We start from the raw sequence: 22,504 nt of genomic DNA on the forward strand, positions 1-22,504 counted from the left end.
AATTTTTCCAAAGCTAGACAGCTAGTGAACGACGCCTTAATAATCAGACTTCTTCCTTTTTCATCTGATTTATTAATAAAATAGCCTCAAACCATTGTCCTCTTTAGACCGTCATAAAACTACAAAAAAAAAGTACACAAGCATTGCATTAGCAACAACGTTAGCTTAGCACGCTATACAGGTTCACTAAACATAAACAAAAAGAGTCTCATACAAAAAATAGAACATTCCGCTTACTAACATAATATGTACATTCTTTACAACAACCATACTTACGGACAAATCTTGTCCAAGGATCATATAAGCACAACATTACAACGTAGGCTTCAGCCCGAGACGTCGTGCAGCCATATGAACTGGCAAGAAAAAAATAAACCATGTCGCAAAGCGACCACAAGAGTCCGCTGTTGTGCTGCAGCACAAAAAGCCTTGCTGTAAAACTTACCAAAAGGCAGAATACTGTCTGAGCGGGACATGTGCGTTAATTGCGTCAAATATTTTAACGTGATTAATGAAAAAAATTAATTATATATATATATATATATATATATATATATATTAGGGCTGTCAAAATTATCGCGTTAACGCGCGGTAATTAATTTTTTAAATTAATCACGTTAAAATATTTGACGCAATTAACGCACATGCCCGCTCAGACTAAAATGACAGCACAGTGAAATGTGTACTTGTTGTGTTTTTCGGAGTTTTGTCGCCCTCTGCTGGCGCTTGGGTGCGACTGATTTTATACGCTTCAGCACCCATGAGCATTGTGTAAGTAATTATTGGCATCAACAATGGCAGGCTCTAGTTTATTTTTTGATTGAAAATTTTACAAATTTTTCTAAAACGAAAACATTAAGAGGGGTTTTGATATAAAATTTTATAACTTGTGCCAACATTTATCTTTTAAGAACTACAAGTCTTTCTATCCATGGATCGCTTTAACAGAATGTTAATAATGATAATGCCATCTTGTTGATTTATTGTTATAATAAACAAATACAGTACTTATGTACCGTATGTTGAATGTGTATATCCATCTTGTGTCTTATCTTTCCATTCCAACAATAATTTACAGAAAAATATGGCATATTTTATGGATGGTTTGAATTGCGATTAATTATGATTAATTAATTTTTAAGCTGTAATTAACTAGATTAAAAATTTTAATCGTTTGACACCCCTTATATATATATATATATATATATATAAAAACACTTTTTTTTTTTTTATTGACACGGCCACGTTGTGTTGAAGAAACGTAAGCGGCGAGCCGTTGCCGACCATTACAGTACGTGACATCACCATTTTGTTTCGGTAATACTTCACTCTGATCGGCCGAATGATTTCATCTTGTCTGTGTTAAATTCTGCTTTTTTCACTCTTCATAAAGCACAGAATTTAGTTTCTTGAACTCATTTGAGTCAATGTTTATTGCAGCTCCGCAACAGACTTCCTGTGTGTGTCCGTCAACTATGTCTGTCCCTCGGGAAACTCAAACCCAAATAACAATAGTTCCTATTGTTACTGTCGTGTCGACAGCGATGAGCTCTCTCGGATTTCCGACTTACGTTCTCACTTTCATTTTACTGTATCAATACATGGAAGAAACATTTATTCTTCATGATGAAACGAGCAAGTTATACAGCAGCCTTTATTAGAAAAGTCACATCTCTTTTGTTTTCTCCTAGATTCTGGTAAGTTGGAGAAGTTGTCAAATCACATTATTACCTTAAATATTGTCAGTTTATGGTAATGTTTTGAACTACTAATATGCTATGCTTGTGCTGTGTTTCACCAGTCAGTAAAATGACATTGCCGTTTCTGTACACGAGCTGTTTTCTTGTATTCTTCTATTTATTGGTGCTAAAATTAGGGAGCGCGTTATAAACGGGTACAATAATTTCCCCTAGATTTTACAAGTAAATTTGGGGTGCGCATTATACACGAGTGCGCCTTATATTTGGGAAATTACGGTACTCAAGTAAAAGTAAAAAGTATGGCTTTGTAAAACTACTCTAAGAAGTACAATTTTTTCCAAAAGTTACTCAAGTAAATATAACAGACTACATGTAATGTGTTACTACCCACCTCTGTTCACATATTAATAGAAACAAAAAAAAAAAACAAAAAAAAAAGCAAAATGCCATTTTTACCTTAGCTTGTTGTGGGACAGTAACAGGACTATTGACATGACCAAGTTGCCCACACATGTTGCTTCCCCATGAGAAGACCTGCAACACGGGAGTGGTATGTCTGTAATGTTGTACTGCATGTTCAAGAATTTAACATTTTTTGTTAGTTAAAGCAGAACAGAAGAAGCCATTGTGACGGCTGAGGTTAAGGTTTGAGGTTACGGGAAAGCATTAGTTAAGCTTCCAAGTGTGACAGTTACCTGGCACTGAGCGGTGAGAGCTAGCGAATGGTGTGATCCTGCGGCGACTTTGATCACTTCCTCGCCTGTCAAAGACTTAATACAAAGAGGCTGGAGTCTGGCAACACACCCATCCACATACCCCCACACACGTTAAATGAACACATCTCTGACAGACTCATTACTTTGTAAAGGAGAGGTCTTTAACTCAGCTGTGAAATGTATCTCTGCGCAACTAATCAGACCTGGCCAGCTGATCTCCATGGCCGAGCTGCCCCTCGGACCCTCTGCCCCAGCTCCACACCTCCGTCTCCAAGGACGGAAACCCGTCTTCTGCAAAAGAGGGTTGCTTACTTCCACAAAGTTGTTGTCGCCTTGGGGTTGCTGGGGACAAAAAAAACATCATGAGTTCGTAGAGAATGAAATCTGTTATGGCTAAAACGGTTGACGAAATACCATGAGTAATATGATTTGAAAAAAAAAATAAAAAATTCAAATCTTTATCTCAAATCTTTCAAGACGTCATTTTTCAAAACATGCTAATGTTACGCCATCTACTGTACTGTAATGCTCCCCCAACAATTGGACAAGGAGAGCATTTTCAACTGTGTTACTGAATAAATACTATTACAATAAACAACCAATAACTCAAAATTCATGAACATCCACAACTCACATCAGCGCACTCAAAAGTAAACAGTAGCTAATGGTTAGCCAGTCGCTAACTTGAGCACACAACAGCCAACTCCAGATGTTTGAACTCTTCACCTCAGTGTCTAAGCTAACTCAAAACACCCTGTAACTGCTACTGACCGGTCAATAGTGCTTCTCTACAACAAATGATCCTTCTCATAGCTAGACATATGCCGATTACCGGTTTCAAGGTATACCGTGGTATGAAAATGTCAGTTTCAAAACCGCCAAAATTTGCCGTCATACCGTCCCTAAGGTATTAGCTATTTTTTATGTCCCAAAAATGCAGGGAGAAATCCCTCGCTTGATCTGCGAGGCTCAACCCTCCCCCAACGGTTGTTGTTCAGTGTCAATGAGTCAGCTGTGCTACACGGTGGCGGAAGGAGATGAAACTCCTGAAGTTTTTCCCTCATCGAAGAAAACCAAATCGCAAGTATGGGAATACTTCGGCTACAGAAAAGTTACAGACGGCCGCGGCTTAGAGGAGGAGGGTCAACAGACATGTAAAACATGTTTGCGAACGGTGGCTGCCGAGGAGGCAATACCTCCAATAGGATTTCACATTTATACAAAATTAAAAGTTAGTAAACACTGTCATGAACGTTTACCACCAGCTACGATAGTTAACTCCAGCTTGTTTAGTGTTTCTAGCGGTGTTAAAACATGTGTTTTTTTTCTCTCTGGCAACTGTCTGTGTTGAGAGAGTGTGTGTATAATGTAAACATGATACGAGTCATACGCGTGCTTCTAATGGAAATAATTCAATTATTTTTGTTCTGATGGTAATAATGTTGAGCTGTGGGCCTGTGGCTGCGGGTTAAGACTCACCTAAAGGACTGCATTTATTTTGATTTAATTTAGAATATTTCTATTTATTTTTTGTTATTTTTAAAATGTATTTACTTAACATCATACTTATGTTGTTCTTTTGTGACCGAAAGAACAACATAAGTATGATGTTAAGTAAATAATTTTTTTTGACTTTTTCTTGTTCTTTTTTGACCGAAAGAACAAGATCCCGGATACAAGCGGCCGAGATGAGTTTCCTTCGCAGGGTGTCCGGGCTCTTCCTTAGAGATAGGGTGAGAAGCTCGGTCATCCGGGAGGGACTCGGCGTTTAGCCGCTACTCCTCCGCGTTGAGAGGAGCCAGCTGAGGTGGCTCGGGCATCTGGTTCGGATGCCTCCTGGACGCCTCCCCGGTGAGGTGTTCCAGGCATGTCCCACCAGCGGGAGGCCCCGGGGACGACCCAGGACACGCTGGAGAGACTATGTCTCTCGGCTGGCCTGGGAACACCTTGGGATCCCGCCAGAGGAGCTGGTTGAAGTGGCTGGGGAGAGGGAAGTCTGGGCTTCCCTGTTAAAGCTGCTGCCCCCGCGACCCGACCCCGGAGCAAGCGGAAGATAATGGATGGATGGATGGCATACTTATGTTCCAATTTGCTAATATGTTTTGAAAAATAAAAATCCTGTTCAATGGAATTTTTAATTTTTTTACAAACCCAGGAATCTCAAAGTAACACATTTTACAGCTGTAATTGCAATACCGTAATATTTTGGCTTAAGGTTATCATACCATCAGAATCTTATAGCGGAATATGCATACTCATAGCTGAAAACTGTTCTGTAACCTTACGAGGGCCACGGCAATAAATAGAACGAGGTAAAGTGCAAATAACTGAAAAGCTATCTGTCTCTGACAGTGTTTCCACATGTTCTGTCCACACAAAATGTATAAGATTTGTTTTGGTAGAGATGGCTATCAGATTTTTCTTTTTTTTGTACCTACCATGAGTCGGAGTTCCAGGTAGGGAGCATCTCCTGTTTCCTGTTTTGCCCTTCAGGTTTATGTCTGTAAGACTAATACTCTTGTGCACTTGCAGTATTTTTTTCTTCCATGGTGAAACCTCTTCCAAGGCCATTAGAGAGGAGGACCGGACTACCTCACTGTTGGAATTAGAAAAAAGATTAAGAATAAGGTACAACATACTATGGCTACGTTCATACTACAGGTCTTAATGCACGAATCCGATTTTTTCGTGTTTTTCCGACTCGAGTGAGGCATTAACTTGACGGTCTGAACGTGACAAGTCGCATAGAACGGGACCATTTCAAATCCGATCTGGGTCACTTTCGTATGTGGTCTAAATCCGATCTGGGCCACATTTTTCCAGACTGTCGCGGCGGTCTGTACTGTCCAGTCCCGCAAATCGGATTTCATGCAGCAATTACGTCATCAAATAGCGAGAGAGTCGTTACCGTAGCGATGCACCTGTGCGTTATTAGCGCCTAGCTTGCAGTGAACACAGCTTTCGGGGAAGGGCTGGGCTTCACAACAGTCATAAAAAATAAAAATGGGTTGAGGATAAGCCTGAGAATGCTCAGTTTTCTCTGTTACAAGTGAGCAATATTTCAACATTGCTTACACGGCCGAGAGAGAGTCGGGGCAAACAGCCCATATGTGTGTGACGTGCACGGACAGTGCGTGCATGCTATCGATCCATATAAACTTTGAATATAAGCCTAAACGGGGATTATTTATGTCTGTTATTTGTGTCCTCCTTTTGAAAAGCAAAACATGATATCCCTGGAATGACGGATGACGTGTGTCATTTGTTTTGATGCTTCTGCGCATGCGGGTCTTTTTGCTTAGCGCGTGTCGGACTGCGAATTAGTGCGCATGCGTAATACTTGAACGGTCTCAATGGATAAAAACAGTCTGAACGGGCACGCCAAAAAAACGGATATGACAAAAAATCGGATTCGTGCATTAAGACCTGTAGTATGAACGTAGCCTATGTCTCAAAACAACTTATGTCACTTGAAATATGACTATCTGAGTGTGACATAAATTCTATATCCGCTATATCGGCTTCTTGACAAATGCATTTTGGGGGATCGGCCGATCACTAAAATTATAATTGATCTTGTCTAGTTTCAATTAGCCACATTAGCCCGATAGCATTTGGTCGCAGACATTAGTGGTCATTAATGAGCATATTGACATTCCCTATAGCCACTGTGTGGTAAATGTTTTGCGGCCGCTAGATGGCCTCATTACCAACTTTCCTTTGTAAGTGAATTTAATCAGTTGATATTTGTTTAGTGAAAGCTCACATTTGGCTCACATTTAAACTGTTCCAGCATTAAAAAGGTATTAAGAAGTGAAAAAAAAAGACTTAAGATAGCTGGTATAATTTTGTAGTTTCCTTATGCAGAAAATCAATTCATTGCCTTAACCCTTGCGATTTCCTTTGTGTAACGCAAAATACGGCATTTTAATTCTTGTTTAAGTACATTAGAATTGAGCTTTTAAAGAAAGGCTTTTAATGTTTGTTTTTTTTTTTTTTGCTGCTGCTGCCTGTGTAGTAATTAGGGCTGTCAAAATTATCGCATTAACGGGCGGTAATTTTTTTTTTTTTAATTAATCACGTTAAAATATTTGAAGCAATTAACGCACATGCCCCGCTCAAACAGATTAAAATGACAGTCCAGTGTCATGTGCACTTGTTACTTGTGTTTTTGGAGTTTTGTCGCCCTCTGCTGGCGCTTGGGAGCGACTGATTTTCTGGGCTTCAGCACCATGAGAATTGTAAAATTGTTGACATTAACAGTGGTGAGCTACTAGTTTATTTTTTGATTGAAAATTTTAGAAATTTTATTAAAACGAAAACATTAAGAGGGGTTTTAATATAAAATTTCAATAATTTGAACTAACATTTATCTTTTAAGATTACAAGTCTTTCTATCCATGGATCGCTTTAACAGAATGTTTATGTTAAAGCCATCTTGTTGATTTATTGTTATAATAAACAAATACAGTACTTATGTACAGTATGTGGAATGTATATATCCGTCTTGTGTCTTATCTTTCCATTCCAACAATAATTTACTGAAAAATATAGCATATTTTATAGATGGTTTGAATTGTGATTAATTACGATTAATTAATTTTTAAGCTGTGATTAACTCGATTAAAAATTTTAATCGTTTGACAGCCCTAGTAGTAATAATAAAATGAAACAGTCTTGTTTAACAGGTAATGTTCAATGTTTTAAGATAAAGCAAGATTGATTGGAATATTACCGGTGCTTGCTGTTGTTTATGACAAAAACAAATCTGGATCAGCAAATACCAAGATCGGCAAGTGAAGATTTTCAAACATCAGTGATCGGCCAGAAAACTGATTGGTGCCCCTATATTCTATACTTCAGGTGAAGGTCAGTGTTCTTGTTCACGTCTTACCTAAATGGCAAGTCATTTTCCCCACTGGGATGAAGTGGTTCATTAGAAGGAGTTGAAGAAACATAGCTGTCATCTGGATAAAAAACATTTCAAATAATAAGATCGAGCAACAAAGAAATCACTCATAAAATATTACATACTGTTGTATATTAACTACCAACCTGAGGTGTGACTGCTGAGAGAGTCTGCATCTCCGAGCCTGCTGCTATGTTGCATCGCTAATGAGTGACCAGAGAGTTTCTGGAGGAGGTTGTGAAGCTCTAGCTCATTAGGCAAATCAGGTTTCTTTTTATCTGTCAAGGCTGGCAGTGGGTACGATGGAGTACAGCTGTCCGTCTGGGTTAGAGGGTCAGCGTGTTCATCAGGCTCAATGTCTGTACCAGCCAGAAGTACATTCCTTGGGTACAGAAAAAGACTGAAATATCAATGGTGGAAAGAAATAAAATGCTCGTTTTTGAAATATTTTACTCTTTATTGTCGGATATGCTGTATGAGAATGGACACAGATCCGTTTGAGATCCATTGCTACTGCCAGCTGGCCGCATTCTTTGTCTGGAGCGTCTCTTGGCTGAAGTCTATAAGAATTGAAACAATAAAGAGTTTAATACTCTCTCCACACATATTTTGGTTTAAAGTGAAAACATTTAATCAATTTTTTTAACCTTTGCTCTCATGCTTTCTGTTAGCTCCACCCCAAGTGGACAGTAGTGTGCATCTTCGACAGCAAAAGGCTCGTTCCTCTGCGATGGCTGCTTAGCGAGCGATTTAGGGGTATCATTGTTTTGTCGATGTAAACAACGGACTAGAGCGAGGCTGTGGTAGGCCCCACAAGCAACCTGTTGGAAAAGAGAAACATCAAAGTGGAAATCTACGCTATTTTTCAATATTTCAATGAAGATATTGAGGGGAAATAAAAGTGTACCTGAATCACATGCCTGCCTGCCAAGTGTTCCACCTAAACCAAAAAAATGAAGTGTATAATTTATAGGTCCAACTATCGATTATTTTAGTAGTCAATTAATCGATGAACTAGTTAATTCGCATAATCGAGTAATCATATAAGGAACATAAAAAATTAAAATACCTCAGCTGAGCCTCAAACGTTATAAAAAACTAAATAAATGAGGATCTAAGTACTACAAAAGAATAATTGGCTAACTTACATAGCAATGGTCCGCTAGCTTAAATGCTATTAAACCAACTTTTTTTTTTTTTTTTTTTTTTTTTTTTTACAGTTCTCTTAACAAATAGTTCAAAAACTTCAAACACATATTCCCACAAAAAAACGGTTAAATATACCTATAAACTAAATTACAAATGCATTAAAAAAACATTAGCTCAAACAAAAACTTATGTTGGTCTTAACCTGGAGCAGCTGGATTCAGCCATGTGAAAGAAGTTGTGCCATATTCACTGTCTCCACTAGAGGGCAGTGTATCCACCCAACTCAATAAAAAATGTGAACACTTTCAAAACAAACCATTACAACGGCACTTTAATTACACAAATACTCGAAGCAGCAAAATTTAATTTGAATATTTTTTCTAATCAAATTAATCGATTAATCGTTGCAGCACTATTATAGTTAGGAAATATTCAAAAATTGCTGCTTCAAGTTGTTTTTTTTGTGACTTTTACTTTCCACTTTTAAAAATAAACAAAAATAAAGCAATTAAACGCATAAAAGTGCAGCAACACATGTAGACAGACAATATAATAATCATATGACTATATTCTTTATCTTGGGTGCATTTACAGTAGACGTCCAATCCATTTTAACTTGATGAGTTGGCAGCGAATTATCATGTTTCAGTGCCAATGACAGTGATAGAAATCCAATCCATTTTTGCCTGGGGGGGGCCTGCCAGCGAATAATTGTAAAATCCATCAAAATTTATTCGATGTCTATTACCATCATTGGGAACCAAATTCTTATTTTATTGATGACATTGTAACAATATACCCCTGTTCATAATTTAGCATTCCGTCATTTCACCTTTTGTGGGTTCCAAACAGGGAAGTTGCTAGTGACAAGGCCGAGCTGGCATCCACTACCCCAAGCCCAGAGCTCATTCTGGGCGGACAATGCCAGAGTGTGCTCCCGCCCGCAAGCCAGATCAACAATTTGAACATTCACGGGAGGAACCACCTCGTCGTCCACCACAGGAAGTGGGTACGGTTCTGCAACTAACATAAACTGTTATTCAGACGCAAAACCTCAAGAATGCAATTTAAGGGAGTCATGTTTTCACGGTGGTGGAAAGAATAACGATGACTTACCAGTCACGTTTGAGTCCTCGTCGGCTTCAGTTGGCCCACACTGTCCTGCAGTGTTCTCCCCCCACATGTACACAATGCCCTGCTCGCTTAAGGCTCCACAATGGAAACCACCGCAAGCCACATGGACCACAGTTGTCCCTCGAAGCGAGACCTCCAACAACGGGGCAGAAGGCGGAACACTGAGCCCCCTCCACAGCAGCTCTCCAAAAGAATACACAAGACCACCTGAATGAAAAACAACATGTGCGGTGAGTTTACCAAACTTTAAATCTTTTACATGAGACACAGTAGTGGTGACAGTCAGCAAAAGCTCATTTACCATTCTTTATTTGTTTTACAACAGGAGCTTAATTATGTAAATTACATGTTACATTTTGAATCTTTTTGTTAGTATGTTTAACGTAGCTGAGAAAACATTTAAGAATGAAACTAGAGCAATCAGTTGCCACGTTTACATGGAGCCAAATATTCCAATTACAATCGGAATATTTGTTCAAACCGAATAAATGTGTTCCATATAAACACCTCATTCGGAATGAACAGGCCCAAACCGAATGGAATTTCATTCCGATTCACAGGGGTGGAATATTCCTTTTCCCAAACCGATTAGAAGTAAAATTATATCATGTAAACAGGGAAGCGGAATGGTGTCTGGTTGCGTTCTTTCTGCGCATGCTCCGTACTGACGTGGTGACGTCACTCGGTGACGTAAGTAACGGCACTTGCAACATGGCTTCCAAGCACACGCACAGCGCACCCACACAACTTTTTAAATGAACGGCGTATCATTCTGAAGTTTTGTTTCTACTCGAAAAGTTAAAACAGCACCTGATCTGACAATCGATCTCCATGTTTTGCAACGTGACGCTTTGTTTTGATTAATCTGCACATGTCAGACGGCAGTTGTCAAACGTCCTTTCGGAATAAAGGCAGTCACATGTAAACGCTGGATCGGAATAGATGAAGTGACATGTAAACAGCTGATGTGAAATTTCCATTCGGAATGATTTGAATCGGTATGAATAAAAGTCAGCATGTAAACGTGGCTAGTGAGCACACTTACGCCAAAACAGTCAAATACAAAGCATCATTATATTTTTGACCTCTGTGACCTTTGACCTTTTCTCTTCTCCATATCACCTATCATACCAATTTGAGTTAAATCGACTAATTTGTTATCCAGTTATTGTGAATTTTTCTTCTGAACTCTGTGACTTTTCACCTCATTACCTTCATATTTAATCATCTCTTCCGTTTGATCTTATTATTAGCCTATAATGCAAGTTTGACAAGAATCTCTTTATTCGTTTTTGAGTTATCTTGAACTCAAATGGAAAAACAGACGGAAATATGGAACCGAATACATAATATCAGTCTTTCGTAGGTTTCACCTATTGGCCGGGGTAACAATACAAGTATGGAGTGAAGCCCGTTTCAAACTAGCGGCAGCATAGGGTGAAGGGTTCAGCAGCAACTAGGGGTGGGCGATATGGCCTTAAGTATGTATCACGATAAATTGAGCAGATTTACCTCGATAGCGATAAATGACGATAAATTCACCCAAGCGGACTGTTATATAATTTGAATCAATGCATGGAATACAAATTAACCGTTTCTCGTTAAATTTATTTACCAGCTTTCAATTTAACAATTGCACATGCAGTCAAAATATTTATATAAAAAAAATGTTGTAAACGATAAGAATTCTATTGTGCACATTTAAAGCAGCTTGTATGACTTGAAAAATGTACAAAATTATAAAAATCAATATGACGACTGTGCAAACATGTAATTGTAACACAAATGACTTGCAGCTTTAACAGTACACTTCAGACAACTTATTGGTAATGGCCTCTGTGACATAATTATTCAACTCAAGTGTTTACGTCAAGGTTCCAGTTTTTTTTTTTTTTCTCAGAACAATTTTTAATACATGCACCCCCCACACAGACACAACCAGATTAAAGCTGTATTGCTGTGATGCCAATGAAACATTTAAGATTTTATGATGGCAGAATAAAGCAATCACATACAGAAAAATAGCTGTGGCCATTAAACTGTCATATTACATATATAGGCTTCACCGTTGGATTATACTTTATGCTGAGTGCTTTACCATCATGAAAGCTTTCAGAGAAATCACACAGAGATACCAAATAACGCAACATAATGATTGCTACATGAAGTCCGTGCCCAGTCCACTCATTAATTTCAGCCGTTTCGACATGGTTAGAGCCGCTATCCGACTCCATTATGTTCCTTTGTATCGTAAGCCGCTAGCGTTAGCCTGTGGCTTGGCTACCAGAAGAAAGCACTGAAAACATCCTCTCCTGAAATCGTGAGAACCAGGAAGGACAGCGGGTGAAAGCCCGTCTGGAACCCGCCAAGAGTTTACTTAATGTTGGGTGAAAGTTTGGCGAAGCTCCCTTAAGCCCGACTCCATCACGTTTACTTGTAGCGTTAGCCGCTAGCGTTAGCCTACCGGGCTTCTGTTTGTTTGGTTTTCTGAAAACCACCTGACTCCATACGTAAGCACACTAACTGCTTTCTTAAAGGGGAATGAACATAGCCGAACAACGCAGAGTCAAAGCGGGATGAAAAGACTATATTTTCTTGTTTTATTAAATTACCGAATTTACCGACATGGTCAAAATTATGTCGGTCATCGTGAAGAATTTCGGTAACGGTAAATTTTCGGTTTACCGCCCTGCTCTAGCGGCAACCTACTCATTGTGTATGTGGGAGGGGACTTCTCGGAAAAAGTGAGCTGTGGGCGGCCGTTTTGGGCGGAACAGCAATTTTAAATGAATTTTCACCGAGATGTGGGAACCAAAATAGAGCCTTGTTCTATTTTCAGAACACCGTCACGCTGATGTTTACAAAGCATCCAATAGTGGAGGGGCAGGCATACTTACATCTGTGCTATCAGGCTGTTTTTGAAGACGGATATACGCGAACCACAGCTGACGATGTGCTTTTTCAGGAGCTCTAGGACACTCGAAAAAAATGACTCTCATACCACTCCTTGCTAAGCTAAATGGTACGTCGATGTGCGTTTGTGTGGAAATGTATTTCACGAACAAGAAAAAAAAAAAAAAAATTATTCACCCTCTCACAGAAACTAGTAAAACTAAAACACTTTAGGGCTATTATAATGCCCCCTACTCAATGAAATAGGAAAAGCCGCTGTTTTCTTGTGCTATAATGAAAAATAAAACGCATTGGTGCTTGGAACTATAGCTAATATGCTTGCCGCTTTTAAATCCTGACAGCGTCTACTGCAGGCTTCGTGGCTCCTCCGGTTTTGCGTTTATCGTGGACCACTCTTCACACTGGGCTGACGCTAGTGTGAAAAAGGCCTTGAGAGTTCAGTTACTTAATTGGGAACTCTCACCGAATGTTACCCTCACCCCACAGTTTCCTGTATAAAATGATTAATAATTTTAAAATAATGAAATAAATAACGTAAAACAAAAATGGAAACTCAGGACTCAGGGACATAACATGTTCCATTTTTCACCGGAACAGTATTAAATATAAATCTTTCAAGAATGGCCATTAGCCAACCTAACTGAACACCTTAATAAATGTAATTTCCTTCTGGATAAATGAATCATTACAGGCTTAAAGGGGAGGTTCATACTTTTTTACATCAGGCTTAATCTTCGAGTTAGCGAGAGTTTAATTAGTCGTTGGAGTTGATTTCAACAAATCCCGTGTAGTTTGTTAGTTATTTGTTAAGTTTCAGGGCTCCGGAGTAGCTAAACTAGCGTGAGTCAATTGGGCTGACTTAACATACCAATAAAAAAAACAACATATGTACACATGAAAATCATCAATGACACATGCAATCAATAGTGTTGGCTATGTTTTCAGGATAAAGTTATTAAAACTTACCATTGCATGTCAATAATGGCAGTATGAAAAGCAACATTTGTAATCCAGAAGCTCTGGAGAGGAGCAGGGCGGAGTGATAGCACATCAGGTTTTTTCACCGCCAGCAGCAAGTAACCAGTTTATATTGTTCCTCGTTGTTCATAGGGAATTTGTCGAAACTTTCCTTTGCCTATTTCTTCTGTCTGTTTCCACAGCCTCTAAATGCACATTTCGCCATGTTGCCGGCTGTCACTTAACTCAGCAAACTGACGCTGCATTCGGGGGAGGTTGGAAGTCAGAGATCCCAGCCTCTGATCTGGAAAAATATCATTGGAATGCCTCCACTATTTGATCGCTTACAAGAAGGCAGGTTTGCTGGAGGTCAAACTGTCTTTTGATGGCCAAAATAAAAAACAACTTGTCACGATCACCCATCTTTACTGTTTACATTCCCTTGGAATGCTTGAGGTCTCAACTGGTACCCTCCGAGCGGGATAAGTTCGACTTCCCACCTTCCACGAATGCAGCGTGAGCACAAGTGCCCGAAGCACTCCTCTCTATTGTGGTCATATTCCGCATCTAAAATAGAGGTGCACGATAATTATCGGTCCGATAATAGGAATTATGACGTCATCCCGATAACATTATATATTATCGGGCATATTAATAGTATTTTTGGCACGGTGTCGGATTGGGATGTATGCGCTTGTTTCCACTCCTCTTTTGCCAGTATAAGTTTTGTTCCTGTTGTAGAGGCCGTATCTTTCCTTGACTGAGTTACAAACCTTACTATGGCAATTAGCAAATGTTTGAATTCTACAGTATTATGTTTGCAAGTTCTTGAGAGGCCTTTTGGTTATGGATAGGCTTGCTGTTCTATAATTGCCAGGTTAAGAAAGTTGTTTCATGGACCAAGAAGACAAAAGTCTCCTCTCCTGTTGCACCAAATATTTTATCTGCTGACAAAGCAAAATACCTGTTGGGTTTATGTTTGTTTTAGATCAGTGCTCATTGTTCAGGGGAACCCATCGTCAATTATACTGACTGACTGACTGTGATTGACTCGAATTATATTTATTTGAAAAAAATAATATGAGCACTTTATTTAAAGTCAAAAGTGTTCTTGTCTTTGTTTTGTTCATTACAATAATGTTCATGTCATCATGAAAATTCTGGTTCGGTCAAAGGCAAATCTATGCTGAATCAACCACAAGTATTTTTTACCTACAGGTGTTCAAAAATTCAGGTGAATATACATTGAAAAATTATATATTTATTATCGGTTACTGTATCGGTTTCGGCCTTGAGGAGCAGGAAGTTATCGATATCGGTGTCAAAAAATGGATATTTTGCACCCCTAATCTAAAAATTTTTTTTAAAAATAGTCCTGCAGAACTAAATGAATTACGGCAGTTTTTTTGTGACACTGTTTTGGCCTCATGGGTGTTTTGGGACAATGATCTCCATTTTGAATATATTTGACTATGTTGGATGTATTCTTAGATCTGTATTGTTTTTTTTATTGGCATGCTAAGTTGCCCCGATTGACTCACGCTTGCTTAGCCACTCCGGAGCCCTGAAACTAACAAAGACTTACGAACTGAACAGAATTTGTTCAAATGAACTCCACCAACGAAGATTAAACCTAATGTCAAAACCTCCGCTTTAAGTACAAGATGTTTTACGAGTAATGCATTTACCTTGTGCAAGCAGGAGCCCATGATGTTCTCCCAGGGCAACCTGCAGGACACGCTGAGACAGAAGTACTCTTTCTGGGCTAAGTGGCTCCCTCTGCCCCCCTGACTGCCAAATGTGGAGCAGTCCTTGCAGGGGAGTTGTGTCGGCCGGTTCTTCTGGAAGGCTACAAATGTAATTAATATCAGTAAACCACAAGAATTGTCCTTCCTGTGTAAACACTGAAAGAATGCAGTAGGTTTGTGAAACTTTGATTAAAGGGCATGTGCTTGATAAAATGCTTGCACCTGTGTGGACATTCACTATGACGTATGCATTACTCCCATAATTCAAATTCTCAACCCAAATGCACAGCAAGTAGTAGGTAGCAAGTGTAGGATATGGACAAGAATTACAGTGGGGCAAATAAGTATTTAGTCAACCACTAATTGTGTAAGTTCTCCCACTTGAAAATATTAGAGAGGCCTGTAATTGTCAATATGGGTAAACCTCAACCATGAGAGACAGAATATGGAGAAGAAGAAAAAACAGAAATCTCATTGTTTGATTTTTAAGGAATTTATTTGCTAATCCTGGTGGAAAATAAGTATTTGGTCAATACCAAAAGTTCATCTCAATACTTTGTTATGTACCCTTTGTTGGCAATTACGGAGGCCAAACGTTTTCTGTAACTGTTCACAAGCTTTTCACACACTGTTGCTGGTATTTTGGCCCATTCCTCCATGCAGATCTCCTCTAGATGAGTGATGTTTTGGGGCTGTCGTTGGGCAACACAGACTTTCAACTCCCTCCACAGATTTTCTTTGGGGTTGAGATCTGGAGACTGGCTAGGCCACTCCACGACCTATAAACGCTTCTTACGAAGCCACTACTTCGTTGCCCTGGCTGTGTGTTTGGGATCATTGTCATGCTGAAAGACCCAGCCACGTCTCATCTTCAATGCCCTTGCTGATGGAAGGAGATTTTAACTCAAAATCTCTCGATACATGGCCCCATTCATTCTTTCCTTTACACAGATCAGTCGTCCTGGTCCCTTTGCAGAAAAACAGCCCCAAAGCATGATGTTTCCACCCCCATGCTTCACAGTGGGTATGGTGCAATTCAGTGTTCTTTTTCCTCCAAACACGAGAACCTGTGTTTCTACCAAAAAGTTCTATATTGGTTTCATCTGACCATAACACATTCTTCCAGTCCTCTTCTGGATCATCTAAATGCTCTCAAGCGAACCAGAGACAGGCCTGGACGTGTACTTTCTTCAGCAGGGGGACACGTCTGGCAGTGCAGGATTTGAGTCCCTGGCGGCGCATTGTGTTACTGATAGTGGCCTTTGTTACTGTGGTCCAAGCTCTCTGTAGGTCATTCACTATGTCCCCTCGTGCGGTTCTGGGATTTTTGCTCACCATTCTTGTTATCATTTTGACACCACGGGGTGAGGAGGGAGTTGAAAATCCGTGTTGCCGAACGACAGCCCCAAAACATCACTGCTCAAGAGGAGATCTGCATGGAGGAATGGGCCAATTACCAGCAACAGTGTGTGAAAAGCTTGTGAAGAGTTACAGAAAACGTTGGGCCTCCGTTATTGCCAACGAAGGGTACATAACAAAGTATTGAGATGAACTTTTGGTATTGACCAAATACTTATTTTCCACCATGATTTGCAAATAAATTCTTTAAAACTCAAACAATGTGATTTTCTTTTTTTTTTTTTTTTCCACATTCTGTCTCTCATGGTTGAGGTTTACCAATGTTGACAATTACAGGCCTCTCTAATATTTTCAAGTGGGAGAACTTGACTAAATACTTATTTGCCCCACTGTATATACAGTACACTCGATGATTTCAGAGTATGTATTTTTTTCTTTAAAACTACATGAAATTAACTCAAGTTCTCTGGGATATTTGATCTGTTTATCCATACAATACATATTTTTCATAGGCCAAACAATAAAATAGAGAGATAAAATAAATACCCTGCTGTCAAATAAACCACAACCATTGATAATATCTGGTTGTATTCAAGCATTAAGGTGCTAATAATAATATTAAAAACAACACAGCACTTCAAGTAACTATCATGTATCCAATATTTATCCAATAGATTTGCTAACAAATCATTTTAAGCTGGAGTTTTTGCAACAAAGGGTTGTAAACTGGTTCTAAGTTTCTGGTTGTGATTCTCTGAACATTAAAAGGACATTAGCTCATAAACTGGTGGGGGTACTATATCTCCATGTTTTAATATGAACTCACAATCAACTCGATACTGTTATAGCTTACCAGTAATTATATTGGGCAACTCTATAAACATAAAAAAATAAAAAATAAAAATAAAAAAAGCACTAGTGCATGGGATGCAAACAACAGTGTATTTGGGGATTTTGTACAGTTATGAAAATGGGGATTTACAAAATGTTGCAATACTCACAAAATAAAAAAAAAAACTCAATGTCATTGATGATAACAGACGTCTGCTCATGCGGCTCTTTTCATCCTTCTGCTGTAAACTTAAATTACTTTGTCACTAATCCAATCCATTTGGATCGGATGCCTATCTGTCAATGCCAGCTAATGAGTTAAAATAGACTGATCTTGTGTCAATCTAGACTCAAGAATCAATCAATCAAGTGTTTCATTGTTCTATAATGCAAATCCCAGTTAGGATGTAGGTGAGCTGGCAGACATCGAAGATTCAATTTCAGGGTACACCCTGCATTTGTCTCCATCATTAATAGGACACACTGACCAATATTGTCAGTAATAAGTAACGCGTCACCGTAATCTGATTACTTTCTTTCAGTCACGAGCAATCTAATGCGTTCATTTCTCCAAACCAGTAATCTGATTAAAGTTAGTTTCCTTAGCATCTGTGCGGTACCATTTTGTTAGTGCCTTATAAAGTATGTAGAATTAAGAATATTGTAATCATGAACGAAGAGCATTTTGAATAGAAAATGTTAGAAAGGTTCTCAAAAGGTTTGTTTCCACAGTAACTGCTCATAGTTACATCCTGTTTTGGTCTCGAGTCACACGCACTAAGTGTTTTGGGACTGAGAAAGGCGTGACGAATGCAGGTGCATATTCAAGCCGAGGGCAGCCACCTGTTGAGATGTGCGAGGGAATGTGGATCTGTGTGTGTCCATGCATGAACATGAGTATTTTTGCTTCAATCTGGAGGGTTCCAGCGTTAAGTTGAAGCCGCTACATGCTCGGCCACTTTGTAGCTTTGCCGCTGCAACAGTGACTAGTCATCGCTCGGCAAGCATTGTTTACATCATATTCGTGTTGCACATTTATGCCGTGAGGTGACGTCTTCGTTTAGCATCTTTGGGATGTGCTACAAGTCCGATTGAGTGTAAAGTGTGCCCGCCCCCACCTTTGTGTTCACCATTTATTGCAAAAAACTGTTTATTGCAAAATTCATTTGTGTTTTGTTGATTATTGTGCAGTCAATTTGCATTGTTTTACATTAGGACTGATTGAGCATGGGCCGATATTAGATTCTGACGGTATGATAACCTTAAGCCAAAATATTACGGTATTGAAATTAGAGCTCTAAAATTTGTTACCTTGAGATACCAGGGTTAAAAAAAACTTTTTTTCCATTGAACAAGATTTTTATTTTTCAAAACAGATTAGCAAATCGGAACATAAGTATAATGTTTAGTTAAAATAAATCACAAAAATAATGGCAATATTCTAAATGAGTGCAGTCTTTTGGTGCACCTAAACCCACAGCCACAGCGCAACATTACTACCGTCAGAACAAAAATTGAATTATTTTACATAATAAGAAGATGTGTATGACTCGTATCATGTTTATATTATACGTACGCTCTCTTTCTCGACACAGACAGTTGCCAGAGAGAAAATAAAACATGTTTTATCACCGCTAGACACACTAAACATGCTGGAATTAACTCTCATAGCTGGTGGGAAACGTTCATGACAGTTTTTACTAGAGGCATGCAAAATTTCCGATTCTTAGATTATTTGCGATTCGGCCGTGGAACATTCGAGAACGATTCACATACATCCAAATTCCGATTATTGAATTTTACCAGGTAAAGCGGAACTAAAACACAGTCAGCGCGGTCTTCGGGACAGAAAATTTTTGCTATTTTGAAACTGTGACATTTTCATACCACAGTATACCTTGAAAACGATAATCGGCACATGTCTAGCACTGATATGCTGTTAACTCTAATCCCTAAACCCTGAACCCTAACCCGAAGTTAAGAAATGTTTACATTAGGCTTAATCTTCGAGTCAGCTGGGTTTAATTAGTCGGTCGAGTTGATTTCAACAAATTCTATGCAGTTTGTCAGTTATTTGTTCGGTCAGGGCTCCTGAGTGAATAAGCTAGCGCAAGTCAATAGCGGTTGAAATCAACTCCATCGACTAATTAAATAACCGCTAACGGGAAGATTAAGCCTTATGTGAAAAATTCTGATCTTCCTCCCTCAGAAAGTCAATTACATGTGATGGCATTTTTCTGTTGACATTCTTATGGTGAGGCAACAAAGGGAGAAAACTTGGTAAAAAGTAACCAATAAATTACTTTTAAAGTAATTTAGTTACTTGGATAACAAAGTAATCATTAAGTAACTACCGATAGATTGTTTTTTTTGAAGCGTAATCAGTACTTATATTACTTTTTCAGGTACTCTGTGACTAAACTGACACGGACTAACAACCAAACTCCATGACATCCTTCTATGTGTTTGTACTAGTGCTGCGACAATTAACTCGAGTATTCGATTAGAAATAAAATATTCAAATAAAATTTTCCTACCTCGAGTATTCGTTTCATTAAAGTGGCATTGTAATGATTTGTTTTGAAAGTGTTTGCCTTTTGTTTCATTGATTTGGGTGGATACACTGCCCTCTGGTCTGCCTCATTTCACACGGCTGAATCCATCTGCTCCCTGTTAAGACCAACATAAGCTAAGCTTTTGTTTGAGCTAATGTTTTTTTTAATGCATTCTTAATTTACAGGTATATTTAGCCATTTTTTTGTGGGAATATGTGTTTTAACTATTTGTTAAGAGCATTGTTAAAAAAAAAAAAAGAAAAAAAAAAAACACGTTGGCATTATATAGCATTTAAACTAGCGGACTTTTACTATGTAAGTTAGCCAATTGTTCTTTTGTTGTACATATATCCTCATTTTTTAAAAATGTTTATACCGTTTCAGGCTCAGGTCAGTAGATGTGGGAATCTTTGGGGACCTAACGATTCGATTACGATTCAGAGGCTCCGATTTGATTATAAATCGATTATTGATGTACCACAACCCCCTCCGCTTTAAATTTTTTGTACACTAGTTCAAAAATTGTTAAAAAATCCTATCAGGCTAAACAAAGTACTATTTCAGTATCAAGTTAACCGTTACAAACAGTAAATAAAATACTCAAGTCTCCATTCTGTATTGGCAGCTTTAAACTACATTCAATTAATTTAATGTTGTGAATCAACCGTTAAAGTTGTTAAAATTGCTCCCGTTATTCCATAATTTCCCCTCTGTCTACTTTCGACGTGAAAGTTTTAAAACTGTTTCATCATTTAAAGATAGATTCAAGTCAAGATTTTGCCGATTTGGGTTTTTTTTTTTTTTTTTTTTTTAGTTATAAAGTAATTAGGTTCACTACAACAGAGCCTTCTCGAGAAGTCCACTGTTTTAAGATGGCGCCTGTTTACTAGCGCGGGAAAGTCTGTCATTTCACATCTAGTTCTTGGTATATGATCTATAACACGGCCGTCGTCTGTCATTTCACATCTAGTTCTAGATATATGTGATATCTACCATAGCCGTATGTTTGTAGCAACTAGGCGCTGTTTGTAGCGGCTGATGGCCGCAGTCAGGTATTTTTTTTTTTTTTTTTTATCTAGCGGCATGAGTTGAACATGATATTTACTCTCAGTCCGTTCCTCATTGCGTCCTGAAGACCGCGCTGACAACATTTTATTTCCGCTTTACCTGGTATAATTCAATAATCGGAATTTGGATGTTTGTGAATCGTTCTCAAATCTTCCACGGCCGAATCGCGAATAATCTAAGAATCGGAAATTTTGCACGTCTCTACAGGTCAGGTATCTAAATTTTTTTATGTTCCTTATCTAATTACTCGAACTAACTAGTTTATCGATTGATCGACTACTAAAATAATCGATAGCTGCAGGCCTAGTTTGTACCTCTGCTCTTTGCTTTCCATCACTTCAGCATCAATCCATTCCAAAGGACAGGGAGGACATCTTCACAGTGGTGTTGTGGTTCTCTGTGGAAATCTTGTGTCATGTCTTGTCAGCATTATGGTCTAACATTCTCTGGCTGTGTGAGGAAATACACAGTGCACTAAATCATTTTACGTAGATCATTCAAATTCACCACACGCTTCATAATGTCTAGTTAAAGGTACGCCAGGTAATACCACTGACATGTTAGGACTATCCACCATTATGCATCAAGTTGCTGCATGTTTAGTAGTGGAAATACAGTACATTTCTCACTTTTGACACGCGGGACGTAAAGAGTCAAATTACTATCAAAACTATTTGCTACACGGGCATCCACGAAACGAGGCTAACTGGTTTACTTACATAATGTTCTTTAGTATGACAAAGCTTAAAGCTTTGTGTTTTATTTTTTAAAAAACAATCAAACACTTGGCTAGCAGAATGCTACAAATGCGGAGCTAAATCTTCGGAGAAAACTTACCAACTATCAAAGCCAATTTGGGACAAGGGAGCAGTGGTTGGCAATGTGAACAAAACGAACTAAACCGCTTAGTGGTTGTGCTTGAAAAAGCCGGTGGGTAGAGTTAATTGTGCAAATGTCAATCAGTGCAGCGCAGTCGAAGCAGAAGTTGTGACAGCTGAGTTCAGCAATGTTATTGTCGGGAGCAACAGGCTACTACGGCGACACGTGAGGATCAAATTTGACCGATTGTTTTCGCAGCTGTGATTCATCTTACTAGCAAACAAGTTTAAAGCAGAAATGTGAAGTAATTTCATAACATACCAAATAGGGTCACAATTAAAGTAATTAAACATTGTCCGACAAATAAAGCATGAAAAAAAAATATTTATATGTTGTATATTTGACAAAATAATCGCGTTTCCGAAGTTAGAGCCTGAAAGGGGACGAACCCGGAAGTGATACGTCACATCGGGAACAGCGATGGCAGCTCCATACATACGGCCGCCATACAAAGCCCTTCAAACAATGATTCAAACAGCGATATAAGCGATAGATCGAGCGCAAGGGAGGAGATCCAAGTTTTTGAAGAGTTGGAGGAAGAAGAGGAGGTTGGAATTTTATGTTGGACCTAACATGTATTAGCCAG

At 38.7% G+C, this 22,504-nt stretch overlaps 1 protein-coding gene across 4 annotated transcripts in view; it reads right to left on the reverse strand.

The window, feature by feature from the left end:
* LOC130927087 (alsin-like) overlaps positions 1–22,073 on the reverse strand; it is a 61,206-nt gene extending 39,133 nt beyond the window's left edge. For 3 of the 4 annotated variants that reach the window (XM_057852627.1, XM_057852626.1, XM_057852625.1), the window contains exons 1-14: positions 21,877–22,073; positions 21,354–21,489; positions 15,167–15,327; positions 9,591–9,815; positions 9,307–9,497; positions 8,233–8,265; positions 7,973–8,146; positions 7,779–7,885; positions 7,472–7,707; positions 7,311–7,383; positions 4,855–5,012; positions 2,620–2,758; positions 2,396–2,492; positions 2,157–2,234 (exon numbers count right to left, since the gene is read on the reverse strand). In XM_057852627.1, the coding sequence (XP_057708610.1) occupies positions 2,157–2,234; positions 2,396–2,492; positions 2,620–2,758; positions 4,855–5,012; positions 7,311–7,383; positions 7,472–7,707; positions 7,779–7,885; positions 7,973–8,146; positions 8,233–8,265; positions 9,307–9,497; positions 9,591–9,815; positions 15,167–15,327; positions 21,354–21,373 (1,692 nt within the window). In that variant the 5' untranslated portion in view covers positions 21,374–21,489; positions 21,877–22,073. Of the gene's footprint in view, positions 1–2,156; positions 2,235–2,395; positions 2,493–2,619; positions 2,759–4,854; positions 5,013–7,310; positions 7,384–7,471; positions 7,708–7,778; positions 7,886–7,972; positions 8,147–8,232; positions 8,266–9,306; positions 9,508–9,590; positions 9,816–15,166; positions 15,328–21,353; positions 21,490–21,876 lie in introns of those variants that run through there. The other variant, XM_057852628.1, reaches the window with a different exon arrangement.
* Between the last annotated feature and the right edge of the window lie 431 nt (positions 22,074–22,504).

This window comes from Corythoichthys intestinalis, chromosome 12 (genome assembly GCF_030265065.1).
Source record: "Corythoichthys intestinalis isolate RoL2023-P3 chromosome 12, ASM3026506v1, whole genome shotgun sequence".
NCBI lineage: Eukaryota > Metazoa > Chordata > Actinopteri > Syngnathiformes > Syngnathidae > Corythoichthys > Corythoichthys intestinalis.